At 41.9% G+C, this 15658-nt stretch overlaps 1 protein-coding gene across 1 annotated transcript; it reads left to right on the top strand.

Moving 5' to 3' along the window:
- The first annotated feature begins 228 nt into the window (after positions 1-228).
- Positions 229-13579, top strand: LOC107297094 (acyl-coenzyme A synthetase ACSM4, mitochondrial-like). The gene is made up of 13 exons (XM_015826455.1): positions 229-432; positions 2300-2510; positions 3283-3490; positions 5226-5369; positions 5604-5760; positions 6974-7053; positions 8831-8954; positions 9670-9750; positions 10562-10663; positions 10861-10988; positions 11695-11794; positions 12663-12782; positions 13443-13579. Exons 1-13 carry the CDS (start codon positions 229-231, stop codon positions 13527-13529), a joined length of 1746 nt encoding a protein of 581 aa, XP_015681941.1. The 3' UTR covers positions 13530-13579.
- The last annotated feature ends 2079 nt before the right edge of the window (positions 13580-15658 follow it).

Here is a 15658-nt window from a genome sequence, read left to right as displayed (position 1 = left end):
CACAATCTCAGTGGGTTTGGGCCACTGATTTATGAATTGCATTGCCTTTTCCTCAATAAAATTATTTCCTGGGCCGTGCCTGCTGCTTACAGACTTTTTAGAAGGAGAAGAATCGACACGCATCTCACCATCCAGCTTAAGTGTTCTTTGACATGCTAAACGTGATAATAAATCCATTTCTAATCTCTTCCTTCCCTGAAGAACCAACTCTAAAGATACTGTTCAGCCATGAAGATGTTATTCATCAAAGGCCAGTGGCTGAAGTCCATCTGGAGCAGCAGAAAACTTGGTGGATTGGTCCCCCAAGCCATGAAGATCTTTACTTCTCTCGACCTTTCCGAGTTTGAAGCCATTAACCGAGGGGACAAAGAGGTGCCGAAGTATTTTAATTTTGCAAATGACGTGCTGGATAAATGGTCTAAAATTGAAAAGGTAAGATTCCTTCCAAGGAACTTTAGGGGGAAAAAAGGGGTGTTCCTGATTGATGTGTGTGTCCCCATATCTCATTTTTTTTCTCTTTCAACTAATTAAAGAGAAATGAAGCATCGTACCAGATTGAGACCCAATCTTTTGTGGGCCCCAAATTTTAAGCAAATCGTGTATTTTTATTTTTTATTTTTATTTTTTAAAAAAAAGAAGTATTAAGAGAGGGGACCATAGAAGAAAATATTGTTTCGAACTCCGTTCCCTTGTGCAGTTCAAGGACAGTGCATGAATTTAGGCAGATGTAAATTTGGAAATTAGAAGTATAATCCGGGTCTCGCCACTTACCCTGTTAACCTGCATATTTGCTTTTTATTTATTTTATTTTTATTAAATTCGTTTGCTGCCCGTCTTGCCACAAGGCGACTCTGGGAGACTCACAATATTAAAATGAAACCATTTTACTCAATTGATATAATGAGAACTGTATTAGTTCAAATATGAGACAGTAGATATTAAGGGAAAAAGAGAGGAAATATTTGAGGTGGTACCTTGAGATTTGTACTAACGATTTTTGTATGCTACTGAATTATCGATTAACCCAGCCACCACGCTGCTTTTTAAATACTTAAATGTAAAATTAGAAAATTAATACAACACTACAAAAAATAATAATGAAACCATAAATATATGTCTGGAATGCTATAGGGTTTCCTGCCTGAGCAGGGGGTTCAAGTAACAGGCAATGTAGAAATAAATATTACATACTAGCTGTACCCGGCCACGCGTTGCTGCGGCTCAGTCTGGTTAAATGAAAAAGAAAGAAAAGAGAAAGTGCACGTTTGTAATATGTTTAATTTCACAATGCTTGTGGGCATACAATATTTTTTGTTGTTCCATTGTCTGTGCAGATATAGAGAGTCTGGTTTGCATGTTTTTACCTGTCACAGGTGTGACATCTATATAATAGTAGGTATATAAAAACAGACGCGTATTCGAATGCAACATTGTGTCAAAATTTCAAAGCAATCGGTGAAGAACGTTCGGAGATTTAAGATTTTGAACAAACGAACATTTACATTTTTATTTATATAGATACACATAATACACGTACACAGTTATACACACAATAGATACGCCTTAATATACACGTAAGGGGAAGAAATAAGAAAATAAGAGACAAACAGGAGAATATGAAAATATTTTCCTTTAGGAAGAACGGAGAAGGAGAAGAAATAAGAAAATAAAAACAACTGGATCCTAAAAATCTACGCCCTGCTCACTAGAATTTTCTTCGGTTTCTCTAAAATATTTTTTTATTTTATTATTATTTTATTATTTATTGAATTTATATCCCGCCCTTCTCCTTGCGGACTCAGGGCGGCTGACAATCAATTAAAAATACACCAATAACAATTACAAAATTTCTCTTGTGGTTTTTACTTTTTATTTATTATTTTATTTAAAACCTTTATATGCAGAAGCTGCTCATCTTCTAATCAACTCTGGGCAACTCCCAAACAAGAGGGTTTTTTAAAAAAAAAACACCATATAAAATAATATTAAAACTATAAAACCAAACAGATGAAAACAAATTGTAAGGGAAGAAGTTAGAAGAAGTTGGATGGTCTATAGGTCTTGAAACTTCGGTTGTTACTAGGCAAGACCTCCTTCTGTTTTCAGAAGACTTTAAAATAATCTCGGTCGGACAAAAAGAGATAAAAGGAAAGAGTAATATTCTTGACTTCTGCATCCGAAAACCAACTGATGAGGTTAGCTCTCTGTGTTGTGTCGTCTGGTTGGACCTCCCCAGATCATCTTCCTTAATGTGGTGGAGGAATCAACAAGCATTGTCCCTTTCAATATTGTTTTTCAGAATGGAGAGAGAGCCTTCTATCCAGCTTTCTGGTGGATCGATGGAAAAGGAGGAGAAGTGAAATGGGACTTTGAAAAACTGGGCTTGGTCTCCAGGAAAGCGGCCAACGTACTCACGGGACCCTGTGGCCTGCAAAGAGGAGATCGGGTGATCCTCATTCTGCCTCGGATCCCAGAATGGTGGATGTTAACCGTGGCATGTATGAGAGCAGGTAAAAAAAAAAAAACCATCTACGCATAGGAAGACCTGTTCAGGTATGTCATAGCAATTGCTTCCATCCTTGAATAACAGAATAACAGAATTGGAAGGGACCTTGAAGGACTTCTAGTCCTGCTCAAGCAGAAGACCCTGTACCATTTTAGACAAATGGCTGTCCAATCTCTTCTTACAAATCTCCAGTGATGGAGCGACCACAACTTCTGAAAGAAAGTTATTCCACTGGCCGGGAAATTTCTCCTTAGTTCTAGGTTGCTTCTCTCCTTGATTAGTTTCCATCAATTGCTTTTTGTCCCAACTTCAGGTGCTTTGGGGAATAGCTTGACCCCCTCTTCAATTGGCAGCCCCTTAGATATTGAAACTCTGCTATCCGGTCACCTCCAGTCCTTCTTTTCATTAAACCAGAGATACCCAATTTAAGGCATGGACTTTCCATGTCCAGAAGAAAACCTAATGGTGAGAACAATCAACCAGTAGAACAGCTTGCCTTCAGAAGTTGTGGATGCTCCTACACTGGATCTCCTGCTTGAGCAGGGGGTTGGACTAGAAGACCTCCAAGGTTCCTTCCAACTCTGTTATTCTGTTACTTGTCACTGTCTTCAGTGTCCTGCCTCCAGGCTTCCCAAAAGTCAAAATAATGGATGTAGAAATGATGACCCAGAACCTCATCATCCATTCTTGCTTTTGGGATAGAACAAGGTGAATCCTTGTGAATGAGCAAAGTTGTAAGAACATCCTCAATGTTATGTATTTATTGACCTTGCCAGGGATCATCTCCATCCCGGGGACCCCACAGCTGACAGCTAAAGATATCCAGTATAGACTCCAGGTTTCCAAAGCGAAAGGCATCATCACAAATGATTCGTTGGCCCCTCTGGTGGAGACCATCTCTTCGGCATGTCCTTCTCTGCAAACCAAGTTGCTGATCTCCGAAAGCAGGCGAGAAGGATGGCAACATTTCAAGGAGCTGTTTGAGTAAGGCACAGTGAATAGCACCCACCATTGGGAAGTGTGTTAGGCACTCGGTAACCATAGCCTTTTAAAAGGGAGCAACGCCTTTTGGCTAAATGACTGCCCAGAAGGACGAATGCAACAAACCTGCACGCCCAGAGGGACAGACACTTTGAGATTGGTAGCCATTTTAATTTCTGAGCCATTTTAATATATACTAGCTGTACCCGGCCACGCGTTGTTGTGGCTCAGTCTGGTAAAAGCGTGTGTTGCTTTTACGTCCAACAGATGGTGCTGTTTTTCAAAAAAAGCATGTTTTTACCTGTCACAGGTGTGACATCTATATAATATAGGTATATAAAAACATGCGCGTATTCGAATGCAACGTTGTTTCAAAATTTCAAAGCAATCGGTGAAGAACTTTCGGAGATTTAAGATTTTGAACAAACGAACATTTACATTTTTATTTATATAGTTTTTTTCCATTCAACTGTGTCTGATTCTCGAGGCTGCCTGGACGAGTCCCTGAAATTTTTTTGGCAAGGAAAGTGAGTGGCCTGAGGTCACCCAGTTGGCTTTGTGCCTCAGGCAAGGAACTCAGGCTCCCCTGACCTCTAATTTCTAATCTCTCCCGATTTCTAATCTAACCACTACACCAAACTGGGTCTCTAAAATGAAGATAGATCTCTCCTTCACTTCTTTAAGAAAGAATGGGATAGAATCTAACAAAACAAAGGCCAAAACATTACTCTAGAATGCTATGGTTGATTGACTACATGCCATCAATTCATTGTTGGCTCTTAGCACCTATATAGGTTTTCTCCAGGATGGTCTATCCCTAACCTGCTCCTTTACTTCTTCCAATGGTGCCCACATTGTCACCGTAACTGAGTCTTTCCACCTTTTTGGTGGTTGTCTTCTCCTCCTCCTTCCTTCCACCGTTTCCACCATCAGGGTCTTCTCCAGAGAGCTGGGTCTTCACATAATGTGCCTATGTTTGGATAATTTGAACCCGGGTGTACTGTGAGAAATAAGGAAACAGATCTGGCAAGGGTAGATAGGCTCACACACCTGAGAAGGGGCAGGCGAGAGCGTTACATAGGAATCTCTGTTGTATTCCAGAATGTACCTGTTCAAAACAGTTTTAAAAAACCCGTCCTCCATAGTTGTTTACATCCCTGGAGCCACCTTTGAGTTCAGCTTCTCCATGGAACAGCAAGCGATAGAAATGCAAATTGTGAATGAAATGTTAAAGGTAGCAATTTTAAAGGTAGCAAATCTGTTTCCCAGGGAGAGGGGAAAAAAAAGCTATCGAAGACGCTCTGAGTGGTGGTGCGTTTTAAAATATTGTGAAAATAAAATAAAGCAGGTGCTTAAAACGAACAACACAGATCCTTTGTATTTGTAAGTGCCATGTTCCACTATCATTATGGGCCAGAGAGATATTTAAGTCTGCAAATGAAACACCTACCTGGGAGTAATTCTCAACACACAAAGTGAGGTTTTCTTTCAAGTCAACACATCTTAGACTCTGCTGTGAATTTCTGGCACATAATTACTTTATTCAGGCGAGGAATACAACAGGGAGCCTTGAGATAGACAACACTGAAGATAAAACATCCCTCTAGGAGTGGTATGATCAGTTAATCAGTTAACCTTGTTGGTCAATTAACCTTGTTGGTCAATTTACTTTTTTTAAGTGAAAGGAATGACTCTTCTTTCTGTTCCTTGCTGATGTCCTTCCTTGGGCCTCTTTCAGGGCAGCTCCTTCCAGCCACAATTGTGTTCAAACCCGGAGTGATGAACCAATGATTATATTCTTCACAAGTGGAACCACAGGATCTCCAAAGATGGTTGAACACTCTCAAACCAGCTTAGCCTTAGGCTTGGCTCTACCTGGAAGGTATCCTTCTTAATGTTCTTGTACGTCTTGAACTTGACCCCAACTAACCAGAATTTGGTCTTTTCTACCTGTCGGGGTTTCCTGAAAGGCCTCTGGAGAAGTGATGGCCCCAGATGACAACTGCCAACAAAGAACTGAGGACCTACAGAAAATTTAAGGCCACTTAAAATGAGGTGAGAATGAGTTTGTTTGAAGGGAATCCAGAATCCCACCCTGACTGTCTATATCTCACAGGTTTTGGCTGGACTTCAAACCTTCAGATGTCATGTGGAACATGTCCGATACTGGTTGGGTGAAGGCGTCTCTAGGGAGTATCTTCGGCCCTTGGCTACGAGGAACCAGTGTCTTCATACACAGCATGCCACAGTTTGACCCAAAGGAGGTTCTAAATGTAAGAATGATACATCCAATCTTTGGGGGAATGTACCAGTATTTTGACCTTTGACACCCTCAACCACCAACTCCTTCCTTGGTCCATCCGTCTGCTGCTTTAGACAGGAACACAGAGATGTATTTTGGAAGCTTGGAACTGACTTCCAACAGAGGTAGTGGGTCAACCATTAGTAACTGAGTTTAAACATGACTTGGGATAAAACACAGGTCTATCGTCCAACAAAAATAAAAAATAAAAAACCTCAAAGGGCAGAGTCGATGCAACATTAGGTCTTTTTCTGCCATCTGTTTTCTATGTTTCTATGTTTTATGAACCTAAAGTGAACAAGAATATCAACAGGTTTTTTTTTATGTGTCAAGACTAGATATGACACCTAGTATCCTGCTGGCTCTGAATTCCTTCATTATTGTCCCTGCTACATATTTATCATTTCTTCTTGATTTCTCCCAACTCCCATTATTTCTTGCTTTTAACCATGCCAGTGTTGTACTGCTGGATTTGTAGATTATCATCATCATTATCATCATCATTATTATTATTATTAATCATCGCACAGTCAGCCAGATGTTCAGATTGGATTTGGCATTTTTATCTACCTATCCAGTCCTTACCAAGGACCTAGGATAGGCAGATGTGGATGTTTGATGGTATTACAGATACCGTCACAGGATGGAAGCAGTTCCCAGTAAGGCTGCCTTTTGCAATTGACTAATGGTGAATTTGTCAATGCCAATGGTGTTCAAGTGGTGCTCCAGTTGTTTTGAGATTGCACCCAAGGCGCCTATTACTATTAGTACTACCCTTTGCCACAGTCTTTCTATTTCTATTTGCAGGTCTTTGTATTTTGTTATCTTCTCCAGTTCTTTCTCGTCTATTTTGCTGTCTCCAGGCACTGCCGAGAAAGAACTGGAGAAGATAACAAAATACAAAGACCTACAAATAGAAATAGAAAGACTGTGGCAAAGGCAAGCAAGTATTATTATTATTATTATTATTATTATTATTATTATTATTATTATTATTATTATTATCATCATCATTATTAAATTTACTTGCCGCCTATCTCACCATGGGCTACTCCAGATCAGCAAAATCTAGAAAGTAATAGCTTCGCCAACCTTCAACCCAGGAAGAGCTTTAAAGAATGAGGAAGATGCAACTCCATCCTTTCATTTCTGTTTCTTCCTCCTTCCTTTTTTCTTCTCTCTAGACACTTTCCAAGTACCCAGTGACAACATTGTGCACTGCTCCAACAGCTTACCGCATGCTGGTGCAGGAGGATCTTAGCAGGTAGCTGGTTATCAGTTAACCCATCTGCATGATTGATTGATTGGTTGGTTGATTGATTTACTGTGAGGCCAAAGGAATCTGTAAAAATAAAACCTTCAAAGAGGTTGCTGCTAACATATTGTCTGGGTTCCAACATGTAACTTACTAATAGATATTAAGTTCCTTTCTCTCTACCTCGTTTTTCTAGCCGTTGATAAAAGATATCCCATATTCTAAAATAAACCGAATCTTCTTTCTCTTTCATTTTCAATGTCAATCTATCCATTTCTGCACAATCTTAAGATTTTTTTTAATTAACTCTTCCTCCGTTGGTAAATCTTCATTTTTCCAATGTTGAGCAAATACAATTCTTGCTACAGTTAATATATGTAGAATTAAATATATGCACTCTTTCTCATAATTTCTTACCTATTACGCCTAACAAAAATAATTCTGGCTTAAAATCTATATGTTTTTTTTAGTCATTTTCTCTAACCATGTATGTATTTTTAACTGGAATCTTTTAGCTTTAGTGCCTGGTTTTTGTTTACATTTCCAACAATTGCTTGATATATTTTTAGATATTTTTGCTAACCTCACCGGTGTTAAATGCCATCTATAAAATATTTTATATAAATTGTCTTTGCACGCTACCGCTTTTGTTATTTTAGAATTTCTATCCCAAAGGCTTTGCCAGTTTTCTAGTTGATGATGATGATAAAGTTGGAAGGGACCTTGGAGGTCATCTAGTCCAACCCCCTGCTCAGGCAGGAAACCCTATACCATTTCGGACAAATGGCTGTCCAGTTTTTTCTTAAAAACTTCCAGTGTTGGCGCATTCACCGCTTCTGGAGGCAGGTTGTTCCACTGGTTAATTGTTCTAACTGTTCTATGTTCTATGTTATGTCCAAAATTCTTTGCCCATGTTAAAGGACTACCTATGTATTTCTGTCAGCAATTTCTTCCTTTGTCCCTCTTCAGGAAAACTTCAATTGCCCTTTGTACTAGTGGTTTATTTTCCCACTGGATTTTTTTTAAATTTTGAGTTCCTTTTTTAACTGACGAAGATGATTAGATTAGATTAGATTAGATTAGATTGCCTTTATTGTCATTTTTTTTATTGTGGGCACAATAGCACACATTAAAAATGAAATTTAGTTGCTTGCTCTCAAAGTGTAAGAGTATCACTTCTGAGCCTAATCCAATCTAAAAGCAACCCCAAAACTATTTTTCCTGCTTTTTGTATCTCTCTTCTTCTCTCGCTAACTTTCTTAACTTCTGTTTGTGTTTTATTTTATAATAAACTTTAATTTAAAAAAAATTAAAGTGAAAAGGGAAGTGAAAATCTATACAAGCCCAGAAAGACAGAGGCAGAAGTGCCAAGCAGCTAAAATTTGCAGGACAGGCTCTTAGTACACACAGCTTTGTCTAGCAACACCGCCCAAGGCTGTCTCTGATTAGAATTTAAAAGCAGCCACCTCCACCTGCCAATAAAGAAGAATATTTGTAGCGCACCCAATGCTGATGATGTTACCTAGTTGGGTAATGAAACGTCTGCAAGAAAACTACCAAGCTCAGAGAGCACTGAGGACCCCACAGTCCTCCTCCTCCTCCTCCTCTTCCACAACCCCGATTCCCTTCTAGCACTGATGATGTTACCTAGTTGGGTAATGAAACGTCTGCAAGAAAACAGCCAAGCTCAGAGACCACCAAATACCCCTCATTACCCCCTGCTTAATGATAGACACTCTGAATAACTATAGAAACCAATCTGTTTCTTCTTTTCCTCTGCATAAAGCTACAAATTCAAGAACCTGTCTCACTGTTTGACTGGAGGGGAACCAATGAACCCAGAAGTGGTGTCACAATGGAAGAAACAGACCGGGTTGCAAATCCACGAAGGCTATGGACAAACTGAAGTCGTATGTGCCTGATCATAAAAAGCTCCTTTCTCTTAACCAGGATTGTTAAGGGCCCAGTGGCTAAAGGGGGTTAAATTTAGGGCCGAGATTTTATTGATATTACTAGCTGTACCCAGCCACGCATTGCTGTGGCTCAGTCTGGTAAAAGCGTGTGTTGCTTTTACGTCCAACAGATGGCGCTGTTTTTCAAAAAAAAGCATGTTTTACCTGTCACAGGTGTGACATCTATATAATATAGATAATATATAAAAACATGCACGTATTCGAATGCAATGTTGTGTGAAAAGTTCAAAGCAATCGGTGGAGAACTTTCAGAGATTTAAGATTTTGAACAAACGAACATTTACATTTTTATTTATATAGAAGATTTTTAATGGCTGAGCCTCTATGCAGTCCGTCTTATTAACTCACAGCGCAAGAGGTATTGTCTGAACCAAGAAACTGGGTTAATTGATTAAACAGGGACAGTCTGTGGGGCGATCCCAACTTTACAGTAGAGGTATCAGCTGAAGGCCCTGGAGCTGCATGATAAAAATGTAATTGGGAGCACCGCTCAAGGTATCAAAAAAGATCATCACGTTTTAAGTTGAGGACTACCTGTATTTAATGACTGGGGAATAAATACCCTTTGGAGGTACAGATGTTGCATAGATCTTTAAACCAAATGTTTAAGAAGAACTGCAATTCCAGGAATATCCCAAATTGTTTGCTGCAGGGGATGGTAACGACCAACGAAAAAGGGAGACCAGTTAAACCAGGCTCCATGGGGACTGCATCCCCACCTTATGACGTCCAGGTAGGACCAGGTGGGATCAAGTTTGGAAGGTCTATTTAGCAGAGGAGGAAAACATGTATTTGTTGGGGGGATGGTTGTTTTGTTTTGTTTTTTTAGCTTCCCCACCAACTTCAACTAATAGAAGGCAAACAGCGGTAAGTAGGATCCGGCCAGGATAGGACTTGGATCTGAGAACCCAGGATAGTGATGGCGAACCTTTTAGGGACGGAGTGCCCAAAAACTGCCCCGCCCGCCTACTCCACCTGCCCCTGCTCCACACCCACTCCTCCCCCTGCTCTGCCCCGCCCACTCACAGGGCCACGCACCACCTCCACGGCCCGCCGCATATCGCCCAGGCATCCCTGTAGCGCCGTGGCAGTCACGCCCTTCACCCACACCCAGCAGCATCATCTACATGTCGGGGTGTGAAGGTAGAGTCTTGTCCTTGCTGCCTGGCTGCCATGTTCTTGGCTGGACTGCTCCACGCGGGCCGCGTCTGGGGATGACTCTCCAGGGGGGCTGCTAGTGAGGAGGGGGCCGCTGGGGGAGGCGGGGCTGGGGCAACGGCGCATGTGCCCACAGAGAGGGCTCTGAGTGCCGCCTCTGGCATGCGTGCCATAGGTTCGCCACCACTGACCCAGGACATCCCAGAGGCCGATCTGAGATAAATGAAAAAAGAAATGAAAAATATTTGAAATTAAAGTCGGAAGCCGGCTTCTCTATCCTTGCCAAGAAAATGATAGGAACAGGCCCCCAAAGTCAGCAGGATTTTGGCTCCTTTGCTTCTCCTTAACCCTAACTCTTCCTTCAACTTCCTTGCCTTTTTTTCTAGATTGTAGATGAAGAAAGTAAGATTTTGCCCCCCGGACAAGAAGGAGACATCGCTATCAGGATAAAACCCAAACGCCCCTTTAGCTTCTTCTCTCGCTACGTGGTAAGCCCGTAGCCTGATGCGTCAATCTGAATCCAACCAAAATCTTGACGTCCTTCACTCAATTAGCACGGAAGTAACACAAACATTAGCTCTAAATTGGATTGTGGACACTGGAGAAGGAAGACTTTGCTTCTTTCACAATCCTCCTGTTCCCATGTTCTGAATTAATACATGAACCTCATTTTGTTAATATCCAGGACTCCCCTGAAAAAAACTCAGCAGTTGTCCGGGGAAATTTCTACATCACTGGTGACCGAGGCTGGATGGACGAAGATGGCTATTTCTGGTTTATTGGAAGATCTGATGATGTCATCATCTCCTCTGGGTAGGTCCATCTCAACAGATCTTCAACAAAACACGCAAAGGTGGGAAAAGCATCACAAAGTCATCCTTAGCATCATTTTGGTCTTGAAGGAACCTGTTGAGCATTGATTTCCTTTAGATGTAAACGTTGGCCAACTCCTCCTTCGTGGTGACTTCTGCTAAACCCCACATAGCGAGTAAAGGTCAAGGAACCCAGATTTAGCCAGAGATCCCATAGAATTAGGGGTAAATAAGGAATCTGGGAAAGGAGAGGGGAATTGCTAACCCTGATTTATTCATTATTTCATTAACCTGATTATTAAAATACTAAAGGCAATATTGAAGTGGAGTCTTTGAAGATGTGAAATATTTCTTCTCAGTTCCTTCTTGCCACCTAGACTGAGTTTCTAAGACGATCAACTAACAGCCTCCGATCTTTTGATTGCTTATTTCTAATATTCTTTCGTTCCTTGTTCATTTTTTTTACATTTCCAATCCTGGTTTGGGGGATCTCTTTTGCCATCTAATCCGATCCAATCTTGCTCAGTTTTTTGAACTAAGGCAAGATCAGCTAAGGAGCAGCCCCCAAAACCAGGCAGTCAAATTGTGATTATATTTAAATATAGAAAATGTTGATTTTGTTCTGGGTCCCATCTGCCAAATGCCACTCCTATATTCAAAGTCATACGGGTGCCATTTAGACAATAATTTGGTTCCCTCTTCCCCAGATACCGCATTGGCCCTTTTGAAGTAGAAAGTGCTTTGATTGAACATCCAGCAGTGGTTGAATCAGCCGTTGTCAGCAGTCCGGATATAGTCCGAGGGGAGGTAATGAAGCTTTTGTATAAATCTGCAAATTAATTGTGGGTGTTCCAGCCTGGGAGGTTTTTAAGAAGAGACTGGATAACCGCTCGTCTGAAATGGTGTATAGGGTTTCCTGCCAGAGCAGGGGGTTGGACTAGAAGATCTCCAAGGACCCTTTTATTCTGTTCTGCCTGCTTAGGTGCTACTAGAAAAAGTTGGATCTAGACGTTGTATTTCTATTGCTTTAATTGTACTAGGTGCCTACTTAAGAGTCTGTCCTTGCACGATGCCTGGAATTTGCTTGAAGATCTGTGCAAACCCAAGTTTCCACCCGCTTAATAATAATAATAATAATAATAATAATAATAATAATAATAATAATAATAATAATAATAATAATAATAATAAAGTTGGAAGAGACCTTGGAGGTCATCTAGTCCAACTCCCTGCTCAGGCAGGAAACCCTATACCATTTCAGACAAATGGCTGTCCAGTCTCTTCTTAAAAACTTCCAGCGATGGAGCACCCACAATTTCTGGAGGCAGGTTGTTCCACTGGTTAATTGTTCTGACTGTCTGGAAATTTCTCCTTCGTTCTAGGTTGCTTCTCTCCTTGCTTAGTTTCCATCCGTTGCTTCTTGTCCTGCCTTCAGGCGCTTTGGAGAATAGCTTGACTCCCTCTTCTTTGTGGCAGCCCCTGAGATATTGGAAGACTGCTATCCTGTCCCCCCTCGTCCTTCTCTTTGTTAAACTAGACATACCCAATTCCAGGCGCTTTGGAGAACAGCTTGACTCCCTCTTCTTTGGGGCAGCCCCTGAGATACTGTTTTCATAAAGAACTTTGCTTTTCGTCTCTTGAAAAGCAGCCTTTACAGGCATGTTTTGTTTTCCAGGTAGTAAAAGCATTCGTGGTTTTGTCCCCCGGGTTCGCCTCACACAACCCAGAGAAACTAACCTGTGAGCTGCAGGACCACGTCAAGAAAGTGACAGCTCCCTACAAGTATCCCAGGAAGGTGAGTGTTATTGCAAGGCGATCCTGAATCATACAGAAGCCCGCTCTGGAGGAGGATCACAGAATAACAGAGCTGGGAGGGACCCTGGAGGTCTTCTAGTCCAACCCTCTGCTCAGACAGGAGACCCTATTTCAGACAAATGGTTGTCCAATCTCTTCCTAAAAATCTCCAGTGTTGGAGCACCCACAATTCTGGGAGGCAAGGAGATGTGTGAAATGTCCCCCCCCCCATGACCACTCCTCTTGGAGATTGTCACCTGCACAGAATTAATCCTGCAGCAGTGATACCCTTATCTTCTCCTGTCCCAATCTCTTTTTAAAAAAACCTTCAGTGATAAAGCAGCCGCAACTTCTGGTGGCAAGCAGTTCCAATGATTAATTGTTCTCCCCGGCGGGAAATTTCTCCTTAATTCTAGGTCGGTTCTCTCCCTGGTTAGTTTCCATCCGTTGCATCTTCTCCTGCCTTCAGGTTCTTTGGAGAATAGGTTGACCCCCTCCCTCTTCTTTGTGGCAGCCCCTCAAATATTGGAACGCTATTGTGTCACCCGTAGTCCTTTTCACGAAAGACCCTGCCGATTGGGAACTACTTCAATATCTCTAGCCTTAGGAAGGAAGTAGCTATGGTTCTTTTCTTTTCTTTTTCTCTTTTCAATTCCATAAGGTGGAATTCGTGCAGGCCCTGCCCAAGACGATCAGTGGCAAAATCAGAAGGAACGAACTGCGAAAACGGGAATGGGGTCAAATGTAGTTCCGCGTCAAGTCTCGGCATCCCGTCGCCGTTTGCAGAAAGATCCGCTGGCAGACTTCTGCGTGTCAAGGTTGCATTCCAAAAGCCGAAAGCCGAGCAGCTTCACCTGGGTCTGGCGAAGGGTGTAACTTCTGTGTAGCCTTCCCCAATTCCTCAAAATAAATAGGCCAATCGGTTTGAGAGGTCCTCGCTTTCTGAACCGGGGATCCTGGCGTGGAGTGAATCACTTACAAAGAGAGGGGCAGTTTAAAAAAAAAAAAAAAAAAGCAGAAGTAAAGAACATGTGTTAGCCAATCTGTTCCAAACCAAAAGGAGGTCAATTTAATAGAAAACGACGTACAAAAAAAGTAAGAACACACATACAAACTGGGAAATGTTATACCCCTGCAAAGATGTTATGCCGTGAACGTTTATTTTCAAACAAGGAATTCCTCCCAGAGATTTTTTGTCTGGGGGGTTGTTGTTTTTTCTTTAAAGATAGCAAAGGCCAATGTCTGCAGACTCCCCCATTTCCTCTCCTTGACACCCCCACAATAATTAGGAGTTTGAAGCATTAGCATGTCTTTCTAACCATGTAACTGCAAATAGAACATTTTTAAACAGAAGATGTTATTTTTTTCCCCCAAAGCTCCGCTCGGCTAATATTTTACAATTTGCTTCAGATAGTTAAGAAGATTCTCTACAAGCAGACCCATAAAAGTTCCTCTAAGCCAGAGGTAGGCAACCTTGGCTCTTTTATGACTCGTGGACTTCAACTCCCAGAATTCCTGACCCAGCAGGAATGGCTGGCTCAGGAATTCTGGGAGTTGAAGTCCACGAGTCATAAAAGAGCCAAGGTTGCCTACCCCTGCTCTAGGCTCAATGATGTTAAAAGAGCTACAGGAGAAACCTGAACATGTTTCCAAATCAGAAAAAGCACCAGAACGTTAGTCTACCTATTCTCCTAGACCGGGGATCGCCAAAACTGGCAACTTTTAAGACTTGTGGACTTCAACTCCCAGGATTCACGCTCGGCTGCTTGAGGAATTCTGGGAGTTGAAATCCACAGGTCTTAAAAGTTGCTAAGATTAGAGACCCCCGTCGCAGACTGAACGGCATCTGAAGAGGTGTTGTTTTGCCAGAGTGGTTGGAATACGAGACCCTCCAGGTCCACAGAGACGCCAGCTCAAGAGATGATCCCTTCTCCAGTCATGCTAGACTTCACATCAGGATGCTGGCAATGATCACACGAAAACCTGGCAGTAAACACCTGCCGTAATTTACTTGGGAAAATTATACGACTTGGAAACACCAAGTTGCCAAGGATGAAAAGTTAAAAACCACCTTGCAAAACTCTAAGAGTCTAGTTGACCTACTTACTCCTGAATAAGAAAACCTGGGAGTTTTTCGTCCTGATAATCAGAACAGAAAGAGGCAATTTTAAAACCTCCATTAATAACCCAACTGTTCTAGGATCAGCTGCTTCTACTCCCAACCTCAGGCATTGTTTAGGAATGATCCAACTCCCCCCACACACACACAACACCCCACCTCCCACCTCCGAATCCTGGCTGCATTTTTGCAGTTTTATGTTTAAAAAGGCGGAATGTTGGGCCAACACTCCAACTGGAAGAAAAGAAAGCCGAAACATGTTTGGCTGGTCAGCATCGTGTCTTTTAGTCCCAAGGACTCGTAAAAGGGTCAGGAAAAAGCTAGCCGTAGTTTGATCCAGCCACAATGATCTGTTTTGTCTGTAACACGAAACCCTAAGGCAGGGGTGTCCATCCTTGGCAGCATTAAAAACTATGGACTTCAACTTCCAGAATAGCTGACGGGGGGGGGGGGGGTTCTTAAAAGTTGCTGAGGCTGGACACCCCTGATCTACAGGTTGTGAAAATCGTGACTTGCGTCGGTCAGCTGGAAACCCCCCACCCCCACCCCAGTCCAGAATGACTACTACAAACAAGGCAGGAATGGTGGGGAAGAGACAGCCTTGAGACAAACCAACTGTGCTTTAGCCAAGTCACCTAGAGTCTTAAAAAAAGACAAGTTAAAAGCAAAACAAAAACAAACATCAACCCCTGGCTTAACAACCGGTCACCCATCCTGCAGATTTCCCTTTTTATTTCTCGGCTCTTTCATTCACGCTC

Source organism: Protobothrops mucrosquamatus, unplaced genomic scaffold, assembly GCF_001527695.2.
Source record: "Protobothrops mucrosquamatus isolate PMUCROS unplaced genomic scaffold, P.Mucros_1.0 scaffold_209, whole genome shotgun sequence".
In the NCBI taxonomy this organism is placed as follows: domain Eukaryota; kingdom Metazoa; phylum Chordata; class Lepidosauria; order Squamata; family Viperidae; genus Protobothrops; species Protobothrops mucrosquamatus.
This window is presented reverse-complemented; position numbering and strand designations above follow the sequence as displayed.